The sequence below is a fragment of the Dermacentor variabilis genome, chromosome 1, assembly GCF_050947875.1.
Source record: "Dermacentor variabilis isolate Ectoservices chromosome 1, ASM5094787v1, whole genome shotgun sequence".
NCBI lineage: Eukaryota > Metazoa > Arthropoda > Arachnida > Ixodida > Ixodidae > Dermacentor > Dermacentor variabilis.
In genome coordinates this window covers 76526919-76550687 of record NC_134568.1, presented here as the reverse complement: position 1 = coordinate 76550687, position 23769 = coordinate 76526919, and the positions used below count along the sequence as shown (strand labels likewise).

Here is a 23769-nt window from a genome sequence, read left to right as displayed (position 1 = left end):
CTACAGTCGAACCCACTTATAACAATACTGGTTTTAACAATATATTGGATATAGCAATCAGCAGCCCTAGCACGGTGAACCTTTATGTGTGTTCAATGGGCAAAATAAATCACTTACTACAACGTTCCAATGACACATAATCGGCTATAACAATTAAATCTGGGTACTGGGCATCTTCACCAAGCGCAAAACCCTTAAAAAGGAACGAAACAATATATGCAAGGAAATACATTATTGCCCTTACTTAGCATCAACCGTTTATTGTCTCCGGTGGCACCCAACACTGTACAAATGCCCAGTCCTGGGCCAGCACAGGAATCAAAGGGCTCTCACACCAAGGGCAAAAAACACAGGGGCGCCACTAGCACCTCACTGCAAGAGAATGGCTCCCTGCAGCTATGCTGCTTCCTCTAGCGATAACCAACGAGTGCACTTGCGAGAGCTCAGGCAATCTCCATAGGCATGGACCTCCGATAAGTGCGGTTCGGCTTAGTAGTACCTTGCATGCAATCTCCGTAGGCATGGACCTCTGATAAGTGCAGTTCGGCTTAGTAATACCTTGCATGAGCACTAGGCGCCGCTCTTCAGATTAACGTTCTGAAAATGATCAACACAAGGTGCGTGCTCGCCATATGTGCAAAGGCACCATAGGCGAGCTTAAGACCAAGACCCTAGCAAAAGGGCTGGTAGACAAGAGGAAAACATGTACATATCCAGTGCTCTCCTGGAGTGCTGTCCAGGTGAATGCCCACAAAAAGGTGTTGTGGCATACCTCAATCCCCACAGTATACACGCAGCTTTTTGCCCATCACTGTGCACCTGAAATTTCATACATGCTTTTTCTCCTTTCTTCCTTTTAGCTTCCTTGAGCTGAATACGTGCTGCCTTTTACTCTTTTCTCCACACTCTCCCTCAGACACTGTAGTCTGGCAAGAAAGTGAAGCTGGAGTTGAGGTGTTACCAGCAAGTAAGACAGATTTTTATCTTTTAATAGTCACTTCCTCCAAGAAGTACCATGTCATTTCCATTCCATCTTCTGATAATGCATGTCTCAATGGTACTGCCATCCGATGACAGTGCACAATGTTTTGGGACTGAACCGTGCATGCGATGCAGCAAACATGCGGCGATGAGCAAAGTTGCTGCTCGAATGGCACAAAACTGCAACTTTGGTTGTTGACTCCCGCAAAACAGCGCTCATTAGGCCTACCGACATAATCAGTGCAGCCGGCAGAGTGACTAGTGACTGCTGTCACGAGAAGCTCGCCGTCAATATGTTCACACTCACAGATCACATCTGTGATCGAGTGTGAGATCAGATGCGCAGGATAGACTGACAGCCGTAGTAGCGGAGTACTGATCCAAGTGTGGCCCACTTCTGTGTCCAAAAAGTCTGTCGGCTGTGAAACTCAACCCATAGCAATTTGAAATGGCACATGATGGGTGTGTGTGCTTGTTTTGGCTGGTGACTTGGCTGGTTAGACTGCACTTAGCAAGCCAACTTGCCAACCCGCATGATAACACCGATCGCACAGTTGCATATTCACAGCAATGCACAGCATCTGCATGTACCGCGTTTTTGCACAAACAACCTGCACCAAAAATTCTAAAGCTGTTATAGTAACAAATTCTGGGGTTTTACAAGCCAAAACCCCGATTTTATTATGAGGCACACTGTAGTGAAGAACTCCGGATTAATTTTGACCAATTGGGGTTCTTAACCGGCACCCAGTGCATGGTACACGGGCATTTTTGCATTTTACCCCCATCGAAATGCGGGGGGCATTTGATCCCGTGCCCTCGGGCTTAGTAACGCAACATCGTAACCACTACGCCACCACGGTGGGTATTAAAAAAATTGCCTGTTGAAGCTGCTTCTCCCCTCTTATGGTCGCCCATTCTCCTCCTCTTTTCTGACCACCCTTGCGAGATTTTGCTGCATCAGCAATTGGTGGTGAATGGCGAACGCAGTGCTATCGAATGAAAACTAGGATCACAATGGCAGTCTTTCACGGCATAACAGAAGATTATCAGCATCGCTGAAGAGGTGGGGAACAAAGCCACTGACCGAAGATGTAATGTCAAAGAGTCACGTATCAGCGAGACTGCATTTAAAAAGATTTGACTACTGCGTTGCAGCAGTACCTCGTTGATACGGTCCCCTTACGTATGATTTCCTGGTGCCAATGTTCGTGATCAAGAACCAAAAAAATGACCTAACAGAGTTACGCTAATTTTTTACCAGTTCATAACGTCTCGCGAAACATAATTTCTCGGCATCATTGTTCAGTACATCATCAAATTGCAATCATTTATGTTTTACAGTTTCTAGATCCCATGTAAACAAGATGCGAGGCGCCTGCAACTGAGAACTAGCTGCCCAATACATCAGCTTCCACACAATATTAGCCTGCCTGTCACACGTAAAACACTGGCATGCACTCAGTTTCTTATTCCGGTACCAGCAAATCTCCGGGGTCGTCGCATGCCCCGTTCACAACTATCACCACCAACCCTACTGCAATAAGCATCTTCACCTTGTGAAGACAGGTTCTCGTGAAGATATCGCGCACGCAGGGGCAACCTTGGTGCTAATATTAGACAAAGCCATTAGTGCACAAAATGCGATCTGTTGACACTACACTTTCATGAAAGGGAATCCGATGCAGTTATGACTCAGGAGAACTCAAACGAAAACATGGTCATAGCATGCAGGAACGAATAGGCGGGACACGAACATAGTCGCTGAGCTGCGCTAAGTATTTCATTGTTATGCCCGTTCATAGACAAAGTTTTCATTTATCTGAGGGGGGGTTCAGGGGTCCGACCAGCTTTCCGAATGTCATATTATATATTAAAACGAACAGTTAAGGGAGTCCAGACACAACTATTTATTGTAGGCTAACTTGTGCCCCGGGGGTAGATAAAAAGCACTGCCACGTTCTAAACAGGAGATCAGGAATGCCTTCTCTCTCGAGCATCGCTTCACCTCTTCTTCTTGTAGATGCCGACAACGGCCACCTACGATGCGAGTGCGTGCGGCGAAAACACGTGCCATTATTTCGTTGTCTTTTCCTCCAATACGCCGTTGTCCTCTTAAGGGGGCGCACGAACCTGCGTGCATTGTTTAAATGTGTTTTTGCCTTGTATCAATATAAAGCTTTCCAAACTAGTTTCATTTGAAGAAAATTCGTGCGACCTCAAAGAATTGTTCCCTGAAGTGACGGCCTTATATGATCATTTACAAGACCTCATAGTAGGCGACAGTTCAATTTCACAACCCGATTCCTCTCGCACCACTAAGATTCTGGCATCTCTCAGTAGTGTAATCTTTCGCCTTTTTGGTGGAATTTCACCCTTCTGGCGAAACTGCAGCCTCTTTCTCTTTTTCTCTCTCTCTCTCTCTGCTTGTTTACTGTGTGTCCGAGTATAAGTGCTGCTGCCCATGACTGCTATTGATTCTGGTTTCGAGTGAATCTAACTTGGCCTCATTTCGGTTACTGAGTTAATTACATATATTTATGACTTCTGCGTTCAAGTGGCCATGTTCCCATCCTTAATATACGCTGTAAATTATTAGATTTTTTTTTCCGAGTCATTAGCATTGCTTACTAGAAAGAGGAGCAAGGAAATGGTGGGTGCTTAAGGTTTGCCTTTAAGAGTGGAATGCAATAGCATTCAAAGATCGCTGTTTGCATCTCACGCTTCCTGGCAACTGCAGCTTATGTAACCGTAATGTTTCCCTGGAAATGCTGGTGGCGAACGCTACGCACAAAGGTGAGCTTGCCACTCCTTTTTTCTTTTCTTGTTGTTTCCACAGATGTTGTTTCAGATGCCACAGATGCGCAGAGGCAAGCATCATCTGGATGGTGTTGCATGGGAGAGACGTCACACACACGACACACCTATCTTTTTTAAAGCATGCAGTGCGTAGTGCCGTTGACAGTGTACTGCATGTTTTTAGATAGTGATAATCGAAACGCGCCACCATTCCCTGCTGCAGGCAGCACGATGTGAGCATCACGTGTAACCCACCAGTTTCGGTTTCCGGTCGCCATCTTAAAACACTACGCAATAGGAAAACAACAACACCTGTCTCGGGCCACCGAACCCCCACCAGCTCGAAGCGTGTCTCAAGCCTTGTGTGCAACGCCGCACATTATGTCACTTCAGCTTGCAAGTTTTTTGGTTAGTACAATTTTTCTAGAGTTTTTGTCCGTATGAACGTATGAATAAGGTGCTACTGTACTAAGCGCAATGTCCTCTCACTTGAGGACAAGGCTAGTGTCTTGCATGCAATCTCAATCAGCGAGAAAGAAAAGGATGTTGCCGCTCGTTTCAGGACATCGCAGGGCTCGCTCTCCTTAACTTTGAAGTCAGAAGAAGCTGTCCTCAACTTCAGAAAGGGGCAGATCCCGGTGAAATAAATTGGAATACAGATTACATACTTTGACAGCAAATAATAGTGTTTTGTATAAGTGTACTGCACCTGCACTGATTTTTTGGAGCTGTTTGATGATTTAGCAGCATCACCACCTACTTAACAGAACCAACTTGCAAGCGTTCTGTGTGGCAAATACGTAATAGCAATCAAAATTGCTGATGCCGTGCAAGGTCTCACACTGCCTTAATTCACAGCATAGTAAACAATGCCCGCAGCACCACCACCTACTGCGTACAACAATTGCATAACTGCAAGTGAAATTTCAGACGCCGTACGGAATCATGCTGAATCTTTCACACATTACGTGAGTGCACAATATCACAAAACAATAAATGTGGCAGCAGCGAGCAAAGATGCTGTCATTGAAGTTGTTTCCCTGCTTATATGCGATTTCAAGCAAATCCTGTTTTGCAGCGTCCAAGGAGTTTTGATGCTGTGTTGGGTCAGACACTGTGTGGAGGGCTGTTTGCCGAGGTGAACATAGCACTCAGTGTCGTCCAACTCTGGGCGACAATGGAGACAGTCTTGGTAAGTCACGGCAGTGGGGTAGACGCGAAAGCTCAACTTACACCGATCACCACAGTTTATTAGACCTGCACTTTTTTCGGCTTTCAGAGTGCTGCATGGTCACTGTGAAGAGAACTTTATCGACACAGCATCACGCTGTGACATTGGTCGACTCTAAAATTAACCAAAACTGATTTTTTTAATGTAAATTCATTTTTTTATAAATGCCCAATTATTCTGACATTTTTACGGTCACTTCCTTGAAAGAAAAATAGGTCGGCTACTGTGCTTCTGTAAAGAAAAGGTCCAATTTCGATGTTGCAAAATTTCGGTATGAAGGAAAGTGCTGATTTTACTCACTTCTTTATATCGAGGTTTAACTAGCATTTAATATATTCAGCAATGTATCACACTGCCCTACTCTGATGAAACAGTGTAATACTACAGACTACCAACTTTTTACAAGAGCTATCAACCTCAAAGAACTTACGATAAGTGCAATAGTGGCCTAAACATTTAAAGCAATGTGCAAGGCTCTCAACATATCAAGAAAAATACCTTCTCCCCATCAATACTTCAGAACTGCTGGCACTGACATTAAGCACATCTCACCTGCGGCATTTTCTTATGTTTGTTGTTGTCTGCATATACTGCTTGTAAAGTGATCTTGCATTAGTGTGCGCTTTTGCTCTTCTAAAATCAAGAGAAAGAGAAAGAGTACATTCTTGTTTATAAAGGTCACTCAAGTAAAAAAAAAAAGTGCTATGTGGAACAATCTGCCACAGACATGCAGCATGTTTGACATACTGATGACAGATATTATATGCAATAGTGTTTGCCAACAGTCAAGTTCCAAATTTATCAAATCAACAGTAGTACATTTTATACAGCACGTGAGAATAATGATTAACTTTTCTTCAGTACATGCACCTGCCTAAATATTTTGGACAGTGCTCTACATTTAAGTTGAATCACTTTACTATATTTCAATGACGTCTTAGTGCGAAAGAAGAGCAGCAAAACAAGATATATTAGACCACTTCGTTAATTACAAAATCACATTCGTCCTGAAAGGTGATCCATAAGTTTTTATAAGCTAGACACTAAATTGCATATTGCAGTTCTGTGAATAGTTGCATGCGGATAGCCTCCCAAGGAGCTGCAACAGATTTAATAACCCACACTAATTACTCAATAGAATTGTCCTTATGAACTTTTCAGTGATTGAAGTGGCTTTTGTTTTGTAACAGCTTTCGGAGCAAGAAAAATCACAGCTCAGAGCAGGAATATATGCTATTAAAGCAGAAAAATTTGCTGTTTGGAGCAGTAACTTACTGCTCTGGTGAAAACAGGCAGTTTTGCATGCAGTTAACGAAAAAAGATGTTATATATGTTAGTAATATCTGGAACACTGCAATAACTATGTATTATACTAAGATGCAAGCATTTTCAACTTGTTCTATATTTCTAATGTGTAAGCATTTCTATGCTGACCCAATAAGGACACCTCTCCTTCTGCCACGTAAGACAATTGCTTTCAAGATAGGGCCCATAGCAGCCAGCGAATTGACTTTTGTGCTGCCTCTCGCTTCAGTGCGAACTAAGCCGCAATAACACAGCGCACACAAAGCTATCAGCACTCTGCGCGCGCTGTGCCCATCACAGATAGCTTTCAAGATAGGGCCCATGCGTCCTGCTTCAATGCGAACTAAGTCGCAAGAACACAGTGCACACAAGGCTACAGGCGCATATTGCTTTCAAGACAAGGCCTGCACAACCGCGCCATACGCCACCGCCGCCGGAGCATGGTTGATCACAGTTGATAATGGTTTGACGCGGATGGATCAGGAGCTAAAGAGCAATAACGGCTTAGAATGAACATCATCGGAACATGAATCGGAACATCATCAGCGCACCTGGCGCCGCCACCTTCAGTAGTTTGCTTGTGTAATCAATTCACCTTGCACCACCGTCCACAGCAGTTCATGTTGCCACAGCACTGTTGTTGATACTAATCGGATCAAGTTTCATAACATTCACAATGACACTGGGCTGCATGGAGATGAGCAAGTGGCACAATGCTTACGCATTCTTGGACAACTCCCAGAAGAGTTTCTGTATGAAATTTTTATTATACAAGAAGATAAATGCAGATTTAAGCCTAATTCACACTTAATTCAGCATTTCAATATAGAGTAAATTCCTCCCAGCTGTCCTGGGTTTCATTAACCATTTCATCTGCTAAACTCATGTCCACAAATTGGATATATACAGCTGCCCAATTTTTTAATATGGTACAAGCACCGTATCCTCATGCATTAATAATAATGAACCAGACTAAGCTCATGTACTTAAAGCGCATTCGAGTCACAGTATATGGTCAGCTAGGTTGTTCCACTCACAGAGATATGTCTGCCCCATTGCAAGGCACTAACACATATTTTGGACAGCAATCGCGTTGATATTATTAAAGAATTAGGCAGCTGTACTGTATCAATACTATTTATATTATTACAATTGAAATTACTAGCTGAACGAGTTGGTAGCTGATCAGAAGCACGACTAAGCAGTGCAATTCAATATGGAACAGAAACAAGAATACTATTTTTGTTGTCCTCACTGGCATAGATGGAATAGCATTTGTGTTGAGTGGCTTGTGCATCCATGTCTACTTCCATGCTCCATTTTCACGTTTGTTTTTCCATGTCGGAGCTGCCTAGTAATAAAATGCGCTGTACACACTTGTCGTTTGATTTCGTTTTGGTTTCCTGTCATGGTCTTAAAACACTATGCAATAGGAAAACGTGCCTCGTGTACAATGCTTCGCATTACGTCATTTCAGATCGTACGTTTTTTTCAATTAGTACAATTAATCTCGAAAATTTTTTCCAACACGTATGAACAAGGTGCTAGTGTACTAAGCACAATGCCCTCTCGCTTGAGGACAAGGCTAGTGTCTTGCACCAAATCTCAAACGGCGCGAAAGGATGTCAATAAAATAAAAAACTGCATTTCAGCTAACCAGCCATAGTAACGGTTCTATTTCACTACAGTAAAAGCTTGTTAATTCACAATTTCGGATAATTCGAAATAGCCACCGCGGTCCATCCAACAATGTATTGAAAACAATATGTAACGCATGCCGCTAATTCATGCTGAAATCCGCACCGCCACCGATAATTCAAACTCTGCCCCATTGTGGATAGGGAGAGTGCTAGTGCGTGAGAGCACATTGGTGATGTTGCCGTCGTTGCGCAGACCCCGTAGCTTTGCTTTTTCTATCTGCGACCTTTTGTTTAGGCCTGACTGGAGAGAGACGCATTTGCGCCTGGCCGGGCATGGCCAACGCCTCTGTTGCAGGTTGCTTCTCTTCTATCAAAACCTTCAAGATAAAAAGGCGGACTCGGCGCTGCGGATTTTTTTTCTCTCTCTCTTTTTTCATATTACACCTTATAGGATATGCTCTTTCTCTACGAGGTGTTCTGCCGAGAAGTGGCACCAGGTAATGTCTAAAACATGGCGGCCGTGACGTTTATCGGCACTCGTAGTACCAAAAAGCATAGCCTTTGAGATTCGTGGCTATAACTCAAAGGAAAGGATCACTGGGATACATATCAGGACACCACCTCTACTTATACAGTGGAACCTCGATAATTCGAACTTGGAGGGGCCTGAAAATGTTGGAGGGGCCTGAATTGAAGGAGGTGAATTGAATGGAGGACATACCTGCAGTGGCGCATGTGCAGTGAGCTAACACGTCCCTGGAAAGTTCACGAGACATTCATTTGAGGGATCGCCAGCCGTTTGTGCGCAGGCGCGAGTAAGAGCGAGCGTGAGAGAAAATCTATGGGCTTTTGCTCCTTGAATATATGACTCTGCCTAGACACTACGGAGGAGGTTTCTTAGCGCGTGTTGTATGCGCTTGTCCCCTAGACATACCAGCATTGCGGAGTGCGGTCGAGTTTGTTTTATGCTCCGCCGCTGGCTGCCCGCGCGGGGAGGCAATGAGCACGAACGCCCTATTTGGTGATCACTGTGCCTGAAGGAGCAAGGTTCTGACTGGTGTTGTATAAGATTGGACTTCTTTACAAGCACTGCTCCAGGAGGGCACACATAGCCGCCAGACGGAGGCCTCAGGAGAGCACCTGAGGTTATAATAAAGCAGGCGGCGCAGGATCTCCAGGGCACCCATGCGGTAGCAGGGGGATCAAAGCTGGAAGCAGGGCGGCCCGTAAGTTGGGGCTGCGGAGGCCGAAGCGTGCCAGGGGGTGTTCGCATACAAAATAGGCTGCCCGCAAATGCGGACAGCCGATCGCCCCCAACCCACGGGCCACCCTGCTTCCAGCTTTTATGTCCCCGTTGCCGGTTTGGTGTCCTGGAGGAGTCACCAATCATGCGAAATAATAACATGTTAAAATTGGTAAAAAACACGATTGGTAAAAACACTTTACTGACTCTGCGTCGTGATGGCACATCGTGTCGTCTACTTCCGGTTCTCTAGGACCGAGCGCACGAAGCCTCACCAACCTCCCCGGCAGCTGCCTGGCAGTCGACCCCAAGCAAGAGCATTCTGTCGCAGCGTCGAACGTGTCTGGTATTATGGTAACCGCAGGTGATCTGGGTGTTTCGATGGATGGGTGGAGGCATAAACTCAAGCTGATGAAGCAACTTTAGCGTAGACGTACGTGAGCAGCCTGATCTGTCTGCACGGTCCAGCCTCCTGTTGGCGAAGAGCTTAACTAGCCAAACAAAGAGCTAATATTGCTCTAACCAAGTGTAAAATATTTTAAACACTTACAAAAACATCATGTTAACAATTACGTTCCTGCGAAAACTTCCCACCAGCAGCAAAGAAGAATACACGTCATTACTGCTACTGTGTTTGGCTGAGTTCTGTGCCACAAGGTAGCTGCACCATGCAGATCATTCACGTTTGCGTTTCTGTTCATCCCATGAAACAGCACGGTCAAACGGCCAGGCCCTGTCTCCTCGCGTGTGTTTACCTGAATACCAGACTCTCGAAATGCTATTGTGGTAGTAATCTTCCGGTGTAAAGTAGTGGCCGCAAACACGCAAATCCTGGTGCCGATCAGATGCCGATAGTCTGTAGTACTGTAGCCACTCAGCTCGTCTGCTGCCTTGCAGAGGGACAGGTTTTCACAGCTGGACATACTGGCAGTTGCTGCGTTTGCAGCCCACAACCCAACAAAGGTGATTCATGGTGCTCACAAAAAGACAGACCGACACTGAACGCAGAGCCCTTGTCAAGACGGAGCATGTTGTAACAAGCAGATGACACTTGCTGTGTGCCAGAAGTGCTTAGATGTACTGAGAAATTGTTCTTGTGGATTCTCTTTCAGTAACTTTCTTTATATAGAAACAAATTAACTAAAATTCCAACTATACAAACAACATTTGTTCACCATTAGGTTGGAAAAATTATCGATGACGCGCCCTGGGCAGCCAATCGGATAGCTCGCCCTACTGACATCATTAGGCCAACTTAGGTCGAATGGGTAGAGGAGGCTGAAAATTCAGCCGAGCAGTGTGCTGCGATTGGCAGTGATGTAAATTTTTAAGACCTTATAATAAATTACACGAGTTACACATAGCATTTACATGCATCAATTAATGATCCGAGGACCTACTCTAACGACTCAGTACATTTGTATAAAATCGTCAAAATCGTTTCTGGGCCCATTTAAGAGTCGTTATTCCCTTCAGTGAGAGACTGCAGATATATTTGTACGCGATAATGAGCAGGCAACGAAGTCGTCAGCTTTCACGGCAGACTGCTACGGCCAGCCGCTCTTCGCCACAAAGTGCTGCATTTTTTGGCGTGTTTTGGATTTGTATGCAAATTGCATTGATATTCAGCCAATATGCTGACATGTTTCGTGCCTGGCTGTATGAACGGGTATAAAAGCGACCCAGACAAATGGCACTTTTTTGCGCCAGTGCCGAATTGCACCGGTGCCTCTCCAACACAATTCCCAAACTTGCCCAGTTATCCGTCTTCTGTGTGAAAAAGTGGTGGTCACCAAAAAAGAGAGCAAGTGCTTATAGGCATGCAGAGCCTGTGGCTTACCAATCTGCAATTTGCACAATGATCACACCTATATCGTGTCGGCGCTGTTACGTTTGACCAGCGGGAGCTGGCGATCTTCAGGGAAGCGACCGTCAAAATGGCGCCGGCAGGTCTGCTGCGGCGACTCACTTTGTACGGACCACAATGCGCCGCGTCCCCAACTGAACGACGCTGGGATGTATACATGCAGTCGATGGACCAGGTATTGTCAGTGGAGTCGCCACCGCCTTCACGGTTCAACTGGAGCGGGGGAATTCCTGGAAGGAGATGCTTTGCGGTGCCGTCTCACGCAGCTTAGAAGTCGTCGATCAATGGACAGACTGACCACTGACTGCAGGGTCAACTCTGGGATAAAGAGGCGCCTGCTCGGGTCAAGAACCGTGTCTGCGAGAACCCTCTCACCTTGGTGTGGTCAGTGCAACCTGTGCAAAAGTGAGTGCGTAAACCCTCCCCCTCAAAGGCGGGTCGGCTACGATGACTTTGGACGATCCATTTCGTCGAACGGCCGTTTTCCCTCACCTAGGGATCTAGGGAGGACAGTGTTTATTAGCAGCTGTTGTCGGCTCTTCAGTGTGCATTCTCGTTCAGTCATGCTAGACTGAAGAACTGTAACATTCTCATGTATGTAGATACTGTAAATAAATCCCATATTCCTCGTTCTCGATGAGAACCAGTCTCCCTTCAACGTCCTCAGCGTGGATAAGTTGGACAACAGCATGGGCCAGCTACCATTTATTTGATGCCCGACCTCAACCATTACAGCACCAGAAGAAACTGCACTGTATAATTTAGCTGGTTATGTGGCATTTGGCAAAGTTAACAGAAATGCAGATTGTGCCGACTGCAAAAAAGATGCAGTTGATTCCCAGGATGCCCTTCCAGCAGAAGCACTGCTAGTCATTGTGCGTGCTCATGTTTCTGGTTGCCTTATATATTAAACCAGAAAATTATTTTCATGCATAAGTACCGTTGAGAAAACAGTAAGTCAAGCAAGCAAACAAGCTGCATTTGGTGATCTTTGGAAAGTTTGGTGATCTTCTTTGGAAACTGCAACATTTTTTTTTTCTCTGCGCCATGCACTGTGGGTCAGCGCAGTCGGCACAACAAACACACGGATGGAGCAAGAGCCATCTCGACGTCAGGCACGTCGGACTGCATTGGCCACGTCTGGTTACGTTGACTGCGCCAGTGCTTGAACTAAAGACGTTGTTCACGCCAATGTGACGTAGCATGAGCGCGCGCACGCTCATGCTACGTCAGACTATAATGCGCCTTAACCGAGCGATCTTTTTACGACTTTCTTTACTTTCCTCATCACAAGTCCTCATCATCCTCATCACAAGTCGTGATGAGGATCCTCGTCCGTTGATGTCACGTGGTGGTACGATGCCATCACTGCACGCTGCATTGCAGCCACATCGTTGGAATTGTTCTGTAGGGCCCAGCCATAATAGTCTGTCAACTTGTCAAAGCACGCTGCATTGCAGCCACATCGTTGGAATTGTTCTGTAGGGCCCAGCCATAATAGTCTGTCAACTTGTCGATGAGGGCCCTTGTCAGCCTGCCCTTCCCTCATAAAGCCTTGTCACTTTTCTGCACAAGGTTGCGCAGTACTGCCCCAATCCTCTTCTGGGCCAGTATTTTGTAGCGATGCCTTTTCCGATTTATGCTTTTTCACGCTTTTCGCGCTTGGCCAGTGGTCAGAGCGACGGTCTGCCCACATTATCAACGGGATCGGACGGCAGTGTGTGGTGGATGATAAGAATAGCATAGAATAAGGCATAAGGAATCGCTACAAAATAGCGGCCCTGGACGTGGTTCTGGCATTCCTCTTTCCCCCCCCACCTCCGAAATGGGAACTAGTCCATAAACATTTTCTTGCACAAGGGCAAAGCCTGGATCTCCAGGCTTTGGTCCAACTTGGCAACCAAGGCACTGGTTTGATAAAACAATGGCATCCAAGATGAGGCCCGTATGATATTCAATTACTGCACTAACTCCAATATGGGACGTGTGGCCACGCTTGTGCCATGTTCCACCAAAGTTTACCGTGATATCCCTGCTGAAATATGGATCCATTTCCTTGTAGGTGGTTTTCACAGCAGAAGCAGATTCTGCATAGAACTTGTCTATGCACTGTCTCTGTGGTTCCCTGAATTTCTTCAAGTACTTCTGAAAAGTCTTATGATGCAGACCACGATGGGACACGTTCATCGCTGCTCAAAAGTCATTAAGGGCTGTTTGTCCCTTCCCTATCTGTTTTGTTGCCACAATGGCTCTTATATTCACGTCAAAGGCCACTGAGTCATCCTGATGAGCAGAACTCCACGAGCTTGCAACTACTCCACAATGTAAACATAGCAGCTCAAGCTTTGTTGCAAGTCCAAGTTGGGTGCCTCACTGAACCTTCATCCCAGCAGCGAAGCACCGCTGGCACGGGATCTCAGATAGCAGGTCGCCTTGGGCATCCATTTTGCACAAGGAGAAATTTTTCGCCTCCACTTGTAGCGGTGGCAGCTTCAGGATCGCACTCCATTGCTTCAAATTTTTGCTCCGTCGCTGACATAGCACCAAGTCCGTGCTGCACAGCAGCACGTTTTTTATCCGCTGCCTCTTTGTCCTCACACGTCAGGAAAAGTGTTTTCAAGTGCACAGTGGACGATGCGATAGTACTTTCCGAGACAGATGAAAGAGAGGATGTGGAAGACGCTGTCGATGAGCATGAGACACCAGGCGCACTCGTCACGACAAATTCTTGCGCCGTAGGAGCAGGAGTCACGTTGCTAGAAGCATCGACGCAACTACGCTCTTGCATAGATGAAGCAGAAGCTGCCCCACAGGAACCATCAGTGCGATCATCGTCGGTGCGAGCGAGCGGCAAGCTTCGCCATGCAAGCGCGCTTCATAGAACGCTTCCTTGCACTGAACACGTGTAACATCTAGAGTTTCCTTGGGCGCATCGTGGCCGACTGCACAACAATCGGCAGGCTAAACGCAACAACGGTCTTGTAAAGACAATTGAAAATCGTCTCGTAAAGACGGTAGAAACTTGGAGAATCTGCGAACGTATGCAAAGATAGACGATGTCAAGCGGAACACACAAAGGGAGCCGGCAATGGAGGAGCCAAAGCAGACGACGGCCGGACACATTATGCAGGAGACCACTATGTCATTGCACGCAGTAGCCAATGGCGGTTGCGGGCTCCCCCGCGTCCTTGAGGAGTGCGCGCTTCGCCCCATCTCAGCTTCGCATCTCAGCCGTGGCAAACTTGAAAGCTCTCGCGAGCCCTCCAATCATGAGTGATTTATACCTCTCCTGCACTGCTGTCGCCGCCGCGGGTGGCGGGGCAAAATGAGCACAAGAAAGCACAAACAAAACAACACCAAAACAGCGGCGCTCAGGGAAGCGGTGGAGAAATGGCATTCGCGTCAAGTAGTGGTATTTTGAGCGCTCGCTCGCTGCTTGAGGGCTGTCGCGGCTCGTTATAAACTTTATTTGAAATAGTCTTGCGATGAATTAGACGTTGATATTTACAAAAATGGTAGTTTATAAGACATACTGCCCGAATATGTAGTTTTCGAAAAATCGACTTTTTCTGCGATTTTTCGGTTTTCAAAGGCCGCGTCGTCCCCCCTTAAGGCTTTCACCTTAATGAAGTTGACCAGGCAGTTCCCACCTGAGCTCTGCAGGCGCTGCTCCTCCTCCTCCTCCTCCTGCGACACCATTGGGGTGTGAGTGTGCGTCACCTCGCCCTACACTGCTGCCACCAGTGCTACTATTGCAGCTTGGAGGTACAAAGAAGGTGTTGAACCAGAACTGGAACATCTTTTCCTGCATGAACATAAAATACAAGTGATGCAAAAGCCAGCAACCTCTGGCTAAACATACTAAAGGAGCACTACAGTAGGTTGAACTAATATTTCTCCCGAACTGAATGGGAAAAAAAAAGGAAAAAGACACTTTGCGGGTGATTTCAGAGCAGACAGACAAGTAGGACGACCACTCGGCACTTCCAATTTCCTTTATATGTTCTTATATATAATTGCTTAATGAGTTATAGAAATATTCTTGCAAATAATGATCAGCACACAAACGGAAAAAAAATCGAGATGCTGGTGATTACACTAAACCTCAAGAGAGATGGTTACCATGGCCACAACACCAACACTTTCATCCTACTGTGAGCAGGTAAGCAGAGCAGTACCTCCACTCTGATATCTTAAACCCTTCAGCCATGAATTACGATCGACTGTCGACAAATGTGCGACATTTACATAACCTTATGCTAAAGTGCTGGAGACTACTTAGAAAGAGAGTCAAGGGGGGAGAATGACTCTGAGCATTTTATAGTGACCCATCATAATTCTGTAGTAATTAAATATTAATTTATTGTACAGTCAGTCATGCTACATTTCATTAAAAATTCTATATCACCCACTCAAATTACATGCAAAGTTAATTATTACAGAAAGGGAAAAAATATTTTGCAGTTACAGTAAAACCTCGTTAAACCGTACCCGCTTGAACAGCAGCTTTGTTTTAAAAGTAGTAAAGTCAAATCCCCGACTCAGCAGCCATTGAACATAATGTGTTTTGTATCCGCATAAACCGTAACAGCTTATTGCATACGTATCTGTTAACACGTAGTGTTTCCACTTTTCGTTGCACAAACGCGGTGGTGCGTCATCTCCATCGGGCGGCCCAATAGAACAACAAGCCTCAGAAATCAGAACAACAGCCTCCAAGCGCCCTGCGCGTTTGCGGATGAAGCCACGTCAACATCATTTCGGCGCCGTGCTAGAGAGCGTTGTAGCGTCGTGCAACCGTGCAACCAACGACTCACGTCATGCCGAAGCTCGAATAAAAAAGACGCCGGGTGCTCAGCATAGAAGAAAAATTAGACATCGTTTGTGCTATGGAACGTGACACGAAGTCAGGACTGGCATGCGACAGGGATCTGCTGTTGACTACGGTATGTGGCATTTGGAATGCAATGAAGATGCTCGGCAGCGCTGCTGCGACCTGAAAGATATGTTGGCTACGAGGTTCGACTTTTTGCCATTGTTGCCTCTGTTGTTACCGAAGTGTCGACTAGCGTGTGATGAGGACGACACGGAAGGCGACAGCACGGGCAATTCAGGCCCGACAGTGGTAGAAGCTATGTGTTATGTCAGCCTCATGAATGCAATCGTCGCGATGAGAACAGCACCCCGCAATGAATAAGGCGCCCCGCAACTTCTGCAGCGATACCGTGCGCGTGTACGAAGAATACGTAATGTGAACTAGGAATTCCCCATGCCAGTGTTCGCCGAGAAGAGGGGGCTAGCTGAAAAGCTGACTCGCAGCTTCAGTAAGTTTCGAGACTGATGTCGTCGCTGCTAGGCCGCCGCGGCAACAAACGAAAATAACACTTTTGTAGTGCGAAGTGAATAAATACTACATGTTTTTTTCCCCTTTCATTCCACCCTCTCCGAGTTCCGTTTTAGACAGGTAAGTGGGCGACCTCATGCTATTTCGGTTAAGCAGTACTACCATTTAGTATGCACTTTTGCTGAGCTCCGGCTAACTACGGTTTAACGAGGTTTCACTGTAAATCTGTTTTCCCAAAGGCGAGAAAGTTGTATTTATGTATAAAAGCATAAGGTGTGCGATACTGTAATGGACTTTTTTTTTTTGTCAGGGAAACGGGTGCACGTTAGAATCGAGGACACGTTAGAATAGAGTAAATACGGTATGTAGAGAAAAACTAGCTGCATATTTGCAACTAGCACATTGGATTACCTAGTACCAGTGCATTTAATTCTTTTACTAGCAACAGTAATAAATATTTTGCTCGGCAACCGGGTGGAGCCCCAGCGCGTGTGGCGTAGTACTGTTCGAAGCACATACATTTAATAGGCAATAAGCAGGGCTGTTAGAATACTCGAACATCACCGAATCGAATAGTGAACATTCTAATAATTCGATTAGCAAACTGAATATCTCCTATTCGATTTTGCTGTTCATTCGATTGCGCCGGGCTGTACTTCATCAGCTCGGCATGCATCAGCATCTTGTGCTGCAATGATTCGTGCAACACTTCACGATACATAGATGTCAACTACAACCGATTCTGCCAAACAAAAGCAAAAGAAACTACAAGGACAGATTTTTTTTTAGTGAGTTCACGTCATACATTTTTTTGCTTAGCACACTTTTTTTCTTGCGTTTCTTTCAAAAACGTATGAACGAGGTTCTACTGTACGCTGCCTTCAGAAAGCAGTGGCACACACCTTCTTCATCATTTTGGGCTTGTTGTAGACCTCCACTTTGATGTCGCCCTTGAGGGCCACTGGGCGTGGTAGGTGGAAGCATAGCGACGAGGAGTTGCCTTTACGTCCCTCGAGCACAGGAGACATGTACAACTTCTCCATGGTGTTGGCATCACTCTTCCAAACCAGGAAGAATGGCGCTGCAATATTCAAAACCAAAGAATGTTATACAATGGCATAAATACAGCAGTCGAAGCAGTATGTGATGTTTTGTCACAGGTCTTGTTGAAGGCAAACTGTGGATTGCATTTAGTCACAAATAGGTTTTGAAGTGGCCCTGAAACACTGCTGTAACTAGTCTTAAAATGAGATTACTATTAAATTACGCCACCTGCCGAACCTCCTGTCACAAGAATTTTTCTAATCCTTCAAAGCACAAGCGAGGCTAGACATAAATATCAGCCCAATCAGCGCCTTCCTCACTCTTTTCTTCTCTACTATAGTCGGATACAACTTTAGAAAAAAGGGGAGGCCCCGCCCAGACGACCGAAGTGCGACAGCCGGTTGCCTCCGTGACTAAAATAGTCCCGCTTGAAAAATTGTGCTCCTGAAATGCGTAATTCTCGGTATAAATAAAGACTTTTGTATTTTGATGACTGGTTTAATAGAGCTCTCATGTGCTACAGCACATGCCGGATAGCGACAGAAAAATACCCCCGTGCCTTCTACTACGCTGCCCATCGTCTTCTCTTTAGCTTCATTGCAAGTGACAAAAGTAGAAAGAGCAGCTCTGCAAAGCTTTTGCACTTGTTCACATGTACACGGCGCATCCACTACTTGTTTTCCAATCTTAAAATGAATCAGTTTCTATTGGAAAAGTACTTATATAAAACAATGCATTTATCGCCACCATTACAAACCTGGGGCGAGAATACGGTCGAGGCAGGAAGGTACAAAAATGCTTCATTCATCGTTTTAAATTAATTCTCTTGACTTTAAATAGCATAAAACTTATATTTTTTGGTTTTGTGTTTTTACATTTTTTCCCTTTTCTTTTTCTTTTTTTCTTTTTCTTTTTTTTTTTTTTTTTTTTTGCTAGCCTGCAATCTCGGCAGTTCGCACAAGGCATTGCGTGCGAGTTTTCCACCGTGGAGCCCAGCGACTTCGGACTTTGTTGCCGAATGAGCCTTGTGTCGCCTGAATCTCCACACCAACAAGGAGCCTCGACAAGAAGAACAAAAGTGGCCATATCCTGAATAGTGATTCTCGCAACATGATCCTCCACTGCTACACATATTGGCGTAACAGGGAGCCTGAATGCAGCATGGAGGCCAAGACCAAGTTTGTCGCCGAGCTGCTCGGTCCGACGAAAAACGCAGCGACACAGTACACGAACACATCCACCGCTAACAGTTGGCACCAGTCTTAGGAAAACTTTTCTCGTCGTAACTTCACTCGGGAGCGAAATAAAACAACATGGAACAAACACGCAGGATATGTGTTGTAGCGGTTGCTGCGGGATCCTGTTTTCAGGCAAAGCGTAGCACAGCACCAACGATGCTCGCTGCAATGTTCCTTCGCTGGATCACGGCTCAGAATAAACGCATGCGGCACAAATGCCACATCGTAAGCTCGTAGTAATATTTCCGGCATGATAGACCATCACCAACAGTTCTGGAATTCACTCTGACGAGGGGCTGAAGCACACAGCTGACGCGACCTCGCCCAGTTCGAAGCACGGGCGACCATCTTCTCTATCGGCGGGGCCACCAGCCGTCCGGCTCATGACGTTAGTCCAAAGTGCACGCCCATTGGTGGATGCTCGAGTGCCTCCGCCTCGGAGGAGTAAACGCCCCCTTTTTTCTAAAGTTGTATCGGACTATAGCGTGCTTGAAGCTACAAAAGGGAGACAGCAAGGGGGAGCAAGGGAGCAATGTGTCGCAGGCCCCAAGCAAACACAGCTTGTGGCAGCACGTCATGGTAGCTGCAATATCTATGCTATACTTTTAATCTCGGAGGCCGTGCACACGAAGCGCAGCAACATGCAACTGTCATGTTTAGACCAGCAGTGCAAAGATGAAATGGTTTTTCTGTCTTTTTGAGATCGCAGATTTGTATTCTTCATTTAACTCAAATAAGCCACAATTGTATTACTGAGAATGTTCTCGTGATCACGAAATCAGCCAATAGCTGTTGCAGGTCCAGCTGCTTGCAATGACGTTGCATGATGACATTACGGAAGTGAGAGCAAGCAATTTTTTACTGCTTATGACACAAGGTTCTAAATTCTCTGCTACATGCAGTGCAATAATATTTGCCTCACATGTTCACAGCACAGATCGGCAATGTTAACAGATCGGCAACATTTTCTTATTATGTTAAAATAGTGTTTCAAGGTCACCTCGACACTTTATTGACAAGTGTTGCGTGCAGACAACATACCAAAAAAGAATTTTTTCTTGCCAAATTTCAGCACTGAGTGTGAAGTTTCTGGCTAAATGTCTTCAGCCAACACTGAATGACAGGTAGCAAGCATCATTTGTTGGTTTATAACAGGAACACTGGACAAGAAAAATAAGGTTGGCACGTGACTCACTGTCTTGGCATAATAGTTCTGCAGAAACCCGCAAGGTGAAAAGAAGTAATTAATAAAGGGAAGATGAGACATCCACCCCATCGGCGCAATAGGTACAAAGGAAACCCATATGGGTTCCTCGAAAGAAAAGCCTTGCAGTTGAAGAGGCAGATGGTAGGGCGAAGTCACTAGAGTGGCTGCCCCGGAAAGGCGGTAGTCGCAGATTTAAGTTCCGGACCAAGAAAAATGTTTCAACTGCGAAGCTTTTCTTTCGAGGAACCCGAATGGGTTTCTTTTGTAGTAATTGCTACGATGAAGTGGATGTCTCATTTTCCCTTTATTAATTACTTCTCTCCACCTAGCATGTTTTCACAGAACTATTATGTCAAAATCTTGCCTTTGCTTCGAGTTGTTGATAGGTTCGACTTTGCCCTGCCATCTGCTAGCTGCCTGGTTAGATCAGATGGTAAAGCGGCTGCCCTGGAAAGGCCGTGGTCCTGGACGAATTTTTCATCAACTGGGAAGCTTTTCTTTTAAAGAGCCCGTATGGATTTCTTTTGTAGCAACTGCTACGATGGGGTAGATGTCTCATTATCCCTTTATTATAGCTCACTGTCTTGCAAAAGCAAGGGCAGAGGAGACAGGCCTATGCAACATATCCAGCTGCAGTGGTGTCACACATGTGATGTAAAGCAATCAAATGTGCACCTATGGTTCACATATGATGAGCTGTCTATACAAATTGAAAACGAACATTTAGGTGGCTTAAGGTGAAACTCCCTTCCAGTTTCCTGCCTAGGGTTTTCCCCTTATTGTTGAAAAAATTTCCGCAAAATGTTTTTTTTATTATGCTTATTTTGATGTGTTTCGCATATTTTGATAGAAAATAAAAAAAAATTCTGAGTATTTTTCTAGTCATTAAAGCGTTGACATACGTGAAGAAACATAGCTAAATGTGACAGCCACTGATCGATTCTTCTGGAACTCAAAGGACTAAAAGAAATGTAAGAACTAATGAAAACGAAAACATTTATCTCACTGCCTTTTTGCAATGCAAACAATGTGGAAAGCTCTGTTACAGATTTATCCATAGTAAAGCACTTGAATGCAATATAGTTGCCAACCAATTTTTCGGGTGGCTGATTTTTCAGACGCTCAATTATGACTTCCCCACGGCACTGTCACCTGCTCCATAGAACCAATGTAATATGACAATTAAAATTTCAGGCGCCGTACAGTCGATCGATTGATCGATTTTTTGGACCGAGCCACATGCGCAGTGTTGAAAACATGGAGGCCACAAATAAAGTTGCCACAATTCAAGCTGTCACCCATGCCTGTACTTTCATTAAATGGTTCCTGCACTTCAAGAGTAGTACAGCCACTGCGAAGCGTTTTGACAATTTGGCAGCAAACTGCAACTTTGGTCGCCAACTCCGGCAAATTGGCACTTGCTAGGCCTAGCTAGTGGGGGGTGCCAAGACAGGTAGAAGACGCATTGGGCTGCACAATGAGTGAACGTGAAACGCACCCACCACCTCGACTATCGTGAAATTTCGAGTATGTATTATTTCGATGAAGCAAAACATAAAGCAAAAGTCTTTAAATGACTTTGCTGTGTTGCTGAAGTTGCAGAGAAACAATAAAGTCAATTTTACCACTGCAACTATTTAAGGGGGGAGGGTTGTTAAGATAACTTATTTCTTGATCAAATCTGATAAAACTGCATATGCTCATCGGTTTTTCGAGTTGATATTAAATATTGAATTACATTTTGCATATACATAGTAGTTACCGTGATAATAATTACCTTCTATTGTTTGTTGAAACAATTAAAAATTACCTGCTAGAGGGAAAGTTGCAAACAACATACAGTTGGATACTAGAGTGCATAAGGATAGCAACGCTGAAAACAGATTCGAAATTCAATGATATGTCATTTTACAGCCCATTGAAGTTCTGTGTTCACAGTATCAATAATAAGAGGAAATGTAAATGTAAATAAAAAATTTGGAGCTCAAAATTTAAAAAATCCGCTCTCAGCATTGCATTCTCAAAACATTTAGCTTTGTGCTGCAAAAGAAATAATAGCTCTAGCTGTCCTAGATCCAAAGATATTGATACAGCAAACAAGCAAAGTGACCAAAAACCACGTTTTGAGAAAAAAGAGAAAGAAGAAAAACTTTCCTCAGTACAATGTTGAGGCATTGCTATTTACATATTTGCACATTCAGAATAGACTTTTCGAGTCGATTCTGAATGATTCTGGATTCTCTCTCTCTCTCTCTCTCTCTCTATATATATATATATATATATATATATATATATATATATATATATATATAAAATTACAGGTGTACTAATGTTGCCACAAACAGGCAAATGAAAATGAGAAAATGAAAAGAAAAATAGATGGCTTGATTTATTCAGGAATATAACAGAGTATTTACATGTTACCAGTTAACAGGCTAGTTTGCCCACAGCCCATGCACCAGCATGTATGCCCTAGTGTGAAACGCTTGTTGTCGAAAAAAAAAAAAAGTGTCGTTTGCCAATTACCGGTGCTCTGCATTTCGCGCACAGCGAGATTGTTCACGAAGAATGGGTTGCATGTTTGGTCAACGCGGCACCACCGCAGATTGCGCACGAGATGCATCTTTAATTGACAAAAAAAAAGAATTCTTTTAATGCCATTTGCCAATTAACGGTGCTCCGCATTTTGTCCACAGCAAGAGAGTTCATGAGGAATGGGGGTGCAGGCTTGGCTGTTGCTCATGCGTGGCGAACTCGGCGCCGACGCAGCATCGCCGCAGATCGCACACCAGATGACTATCTCTATGGGGAGACCGCAGTCACGTTCACATTTGCCCACTGCTGCACTGCAACTTGCGTTTTACACAGAATGGCAGAGAATCGCAGCACGTCTACCACGCAGCCACAGCAGCGTGAGCGAGAAAATCCTATTTTCACTAGGTAGCCGGCGTTGAACCAGTCTTGCCATTTTTCTTGTGCCTTCTTCAGTTTCTCCAAATCATCAGGTTGCATTAGCAGTGTTGGAATGCCACATGAACACCGGCCGCTGCAAAGAGCGCTTTCATCTGCTAAGCCTATGCCGCAGTCACGGGTGGAGAGACTCCAATGGGGCTCGGCACAGGTAGCAAACTATTTCCGGCATCTTCCAAAGCTACGGCGCACTTTCGAAAGTTTAAAACTCTTCATTTCTTCTTCTGTTCGCCACATTTATGGCTTGTAGCAAACAGAATTTGATATTGTCTTGTGCCGAGTTTCGCAAGCTTCAGCAGGCGATGGCGAAAATCTACCAATGGCATGGCGTTATTACGGTCACCTGCCTCAGTCGACGAATGGAATTGCGCATGGGGACTACTTCTTTGCGAGCGTTTTCTTCATAGCCATTCAGCGCCCAGAGTAGCGGTGGCACGAGAACTAAATGAGAAGAGTCGCTCTTTCAAACAAGACCAAGATGGCTGCAATCGGAAACTTAGAACGGCATCTACGTGTCACGGAAAAAGGCCCTTTCTTGCACGTTTGTCAGTAAAAATACAGCTTGCCAACGCGATATAAAACGCCATTACGACCAAAATATTGGTCCAAGCGTGAAAATTTGAGATAATACATCAGACATTGTAGAATCCAAAAAAATGTTTTCAAAAAAGTTATTCTTTCCACGATTTTTCGGTCTCTAGGACCCGTGTCCCCCAATTAATAACACTTTTCCAGCCCTGTCCATGTCCAAAAAATCAGTGGGTGCCAATATTGCACTTGCATTATTATGATGATCTTACATTTCACATTCTCCTAGTGCACAGTACAATGTTACCAGCAGTATCTTCACACGACAAAGTGCAGATGTCGACTGCACATTGCCAGCAGGTTAGGTCACAT

At 45.0% G+C, this 23769-nt stretch overlaps 1 protein-coding gene across 3 annotated transcripts in view; it reads right to left on the bottom strand.

Moving 5' to 3' along the window:
- Nucleotides 1-23769, bottom strand: part of LOC142579752 (phosphatidylinositol 3,4,5-trisphosphate 3-phosphatase and dual-specificity protein phosphatase PTEN-like) — a 118096-nt gene that overhangs the window by 36834 nt on the left and 57493 nt on the right. For 2 of the 3 annotated variants that reach the window (XM_075690299.1, XM_075690288.1), the window contains 3 exons: nucleotides 17313-17491; nucleotides 14717-14871; nucleotides 5564-5644 (listed from right to left, as the gene is read on the bottom strand). In XM_075690299.1, coding sequence (XP_075546414.1) covers nucleotides 5564-5644; nucleotides 14717-14871; nucleotides 17313-17491 — 415 coding nt within the window. The remainder of the gene's footprint in view (nucleotides 1-5563; nucleotides 5645-14716; nucleotides 14872-17312; nucleotides 17492-23769) is intronic. The other variant, XM_075690307.1, reaches the window with a different exon arrangement.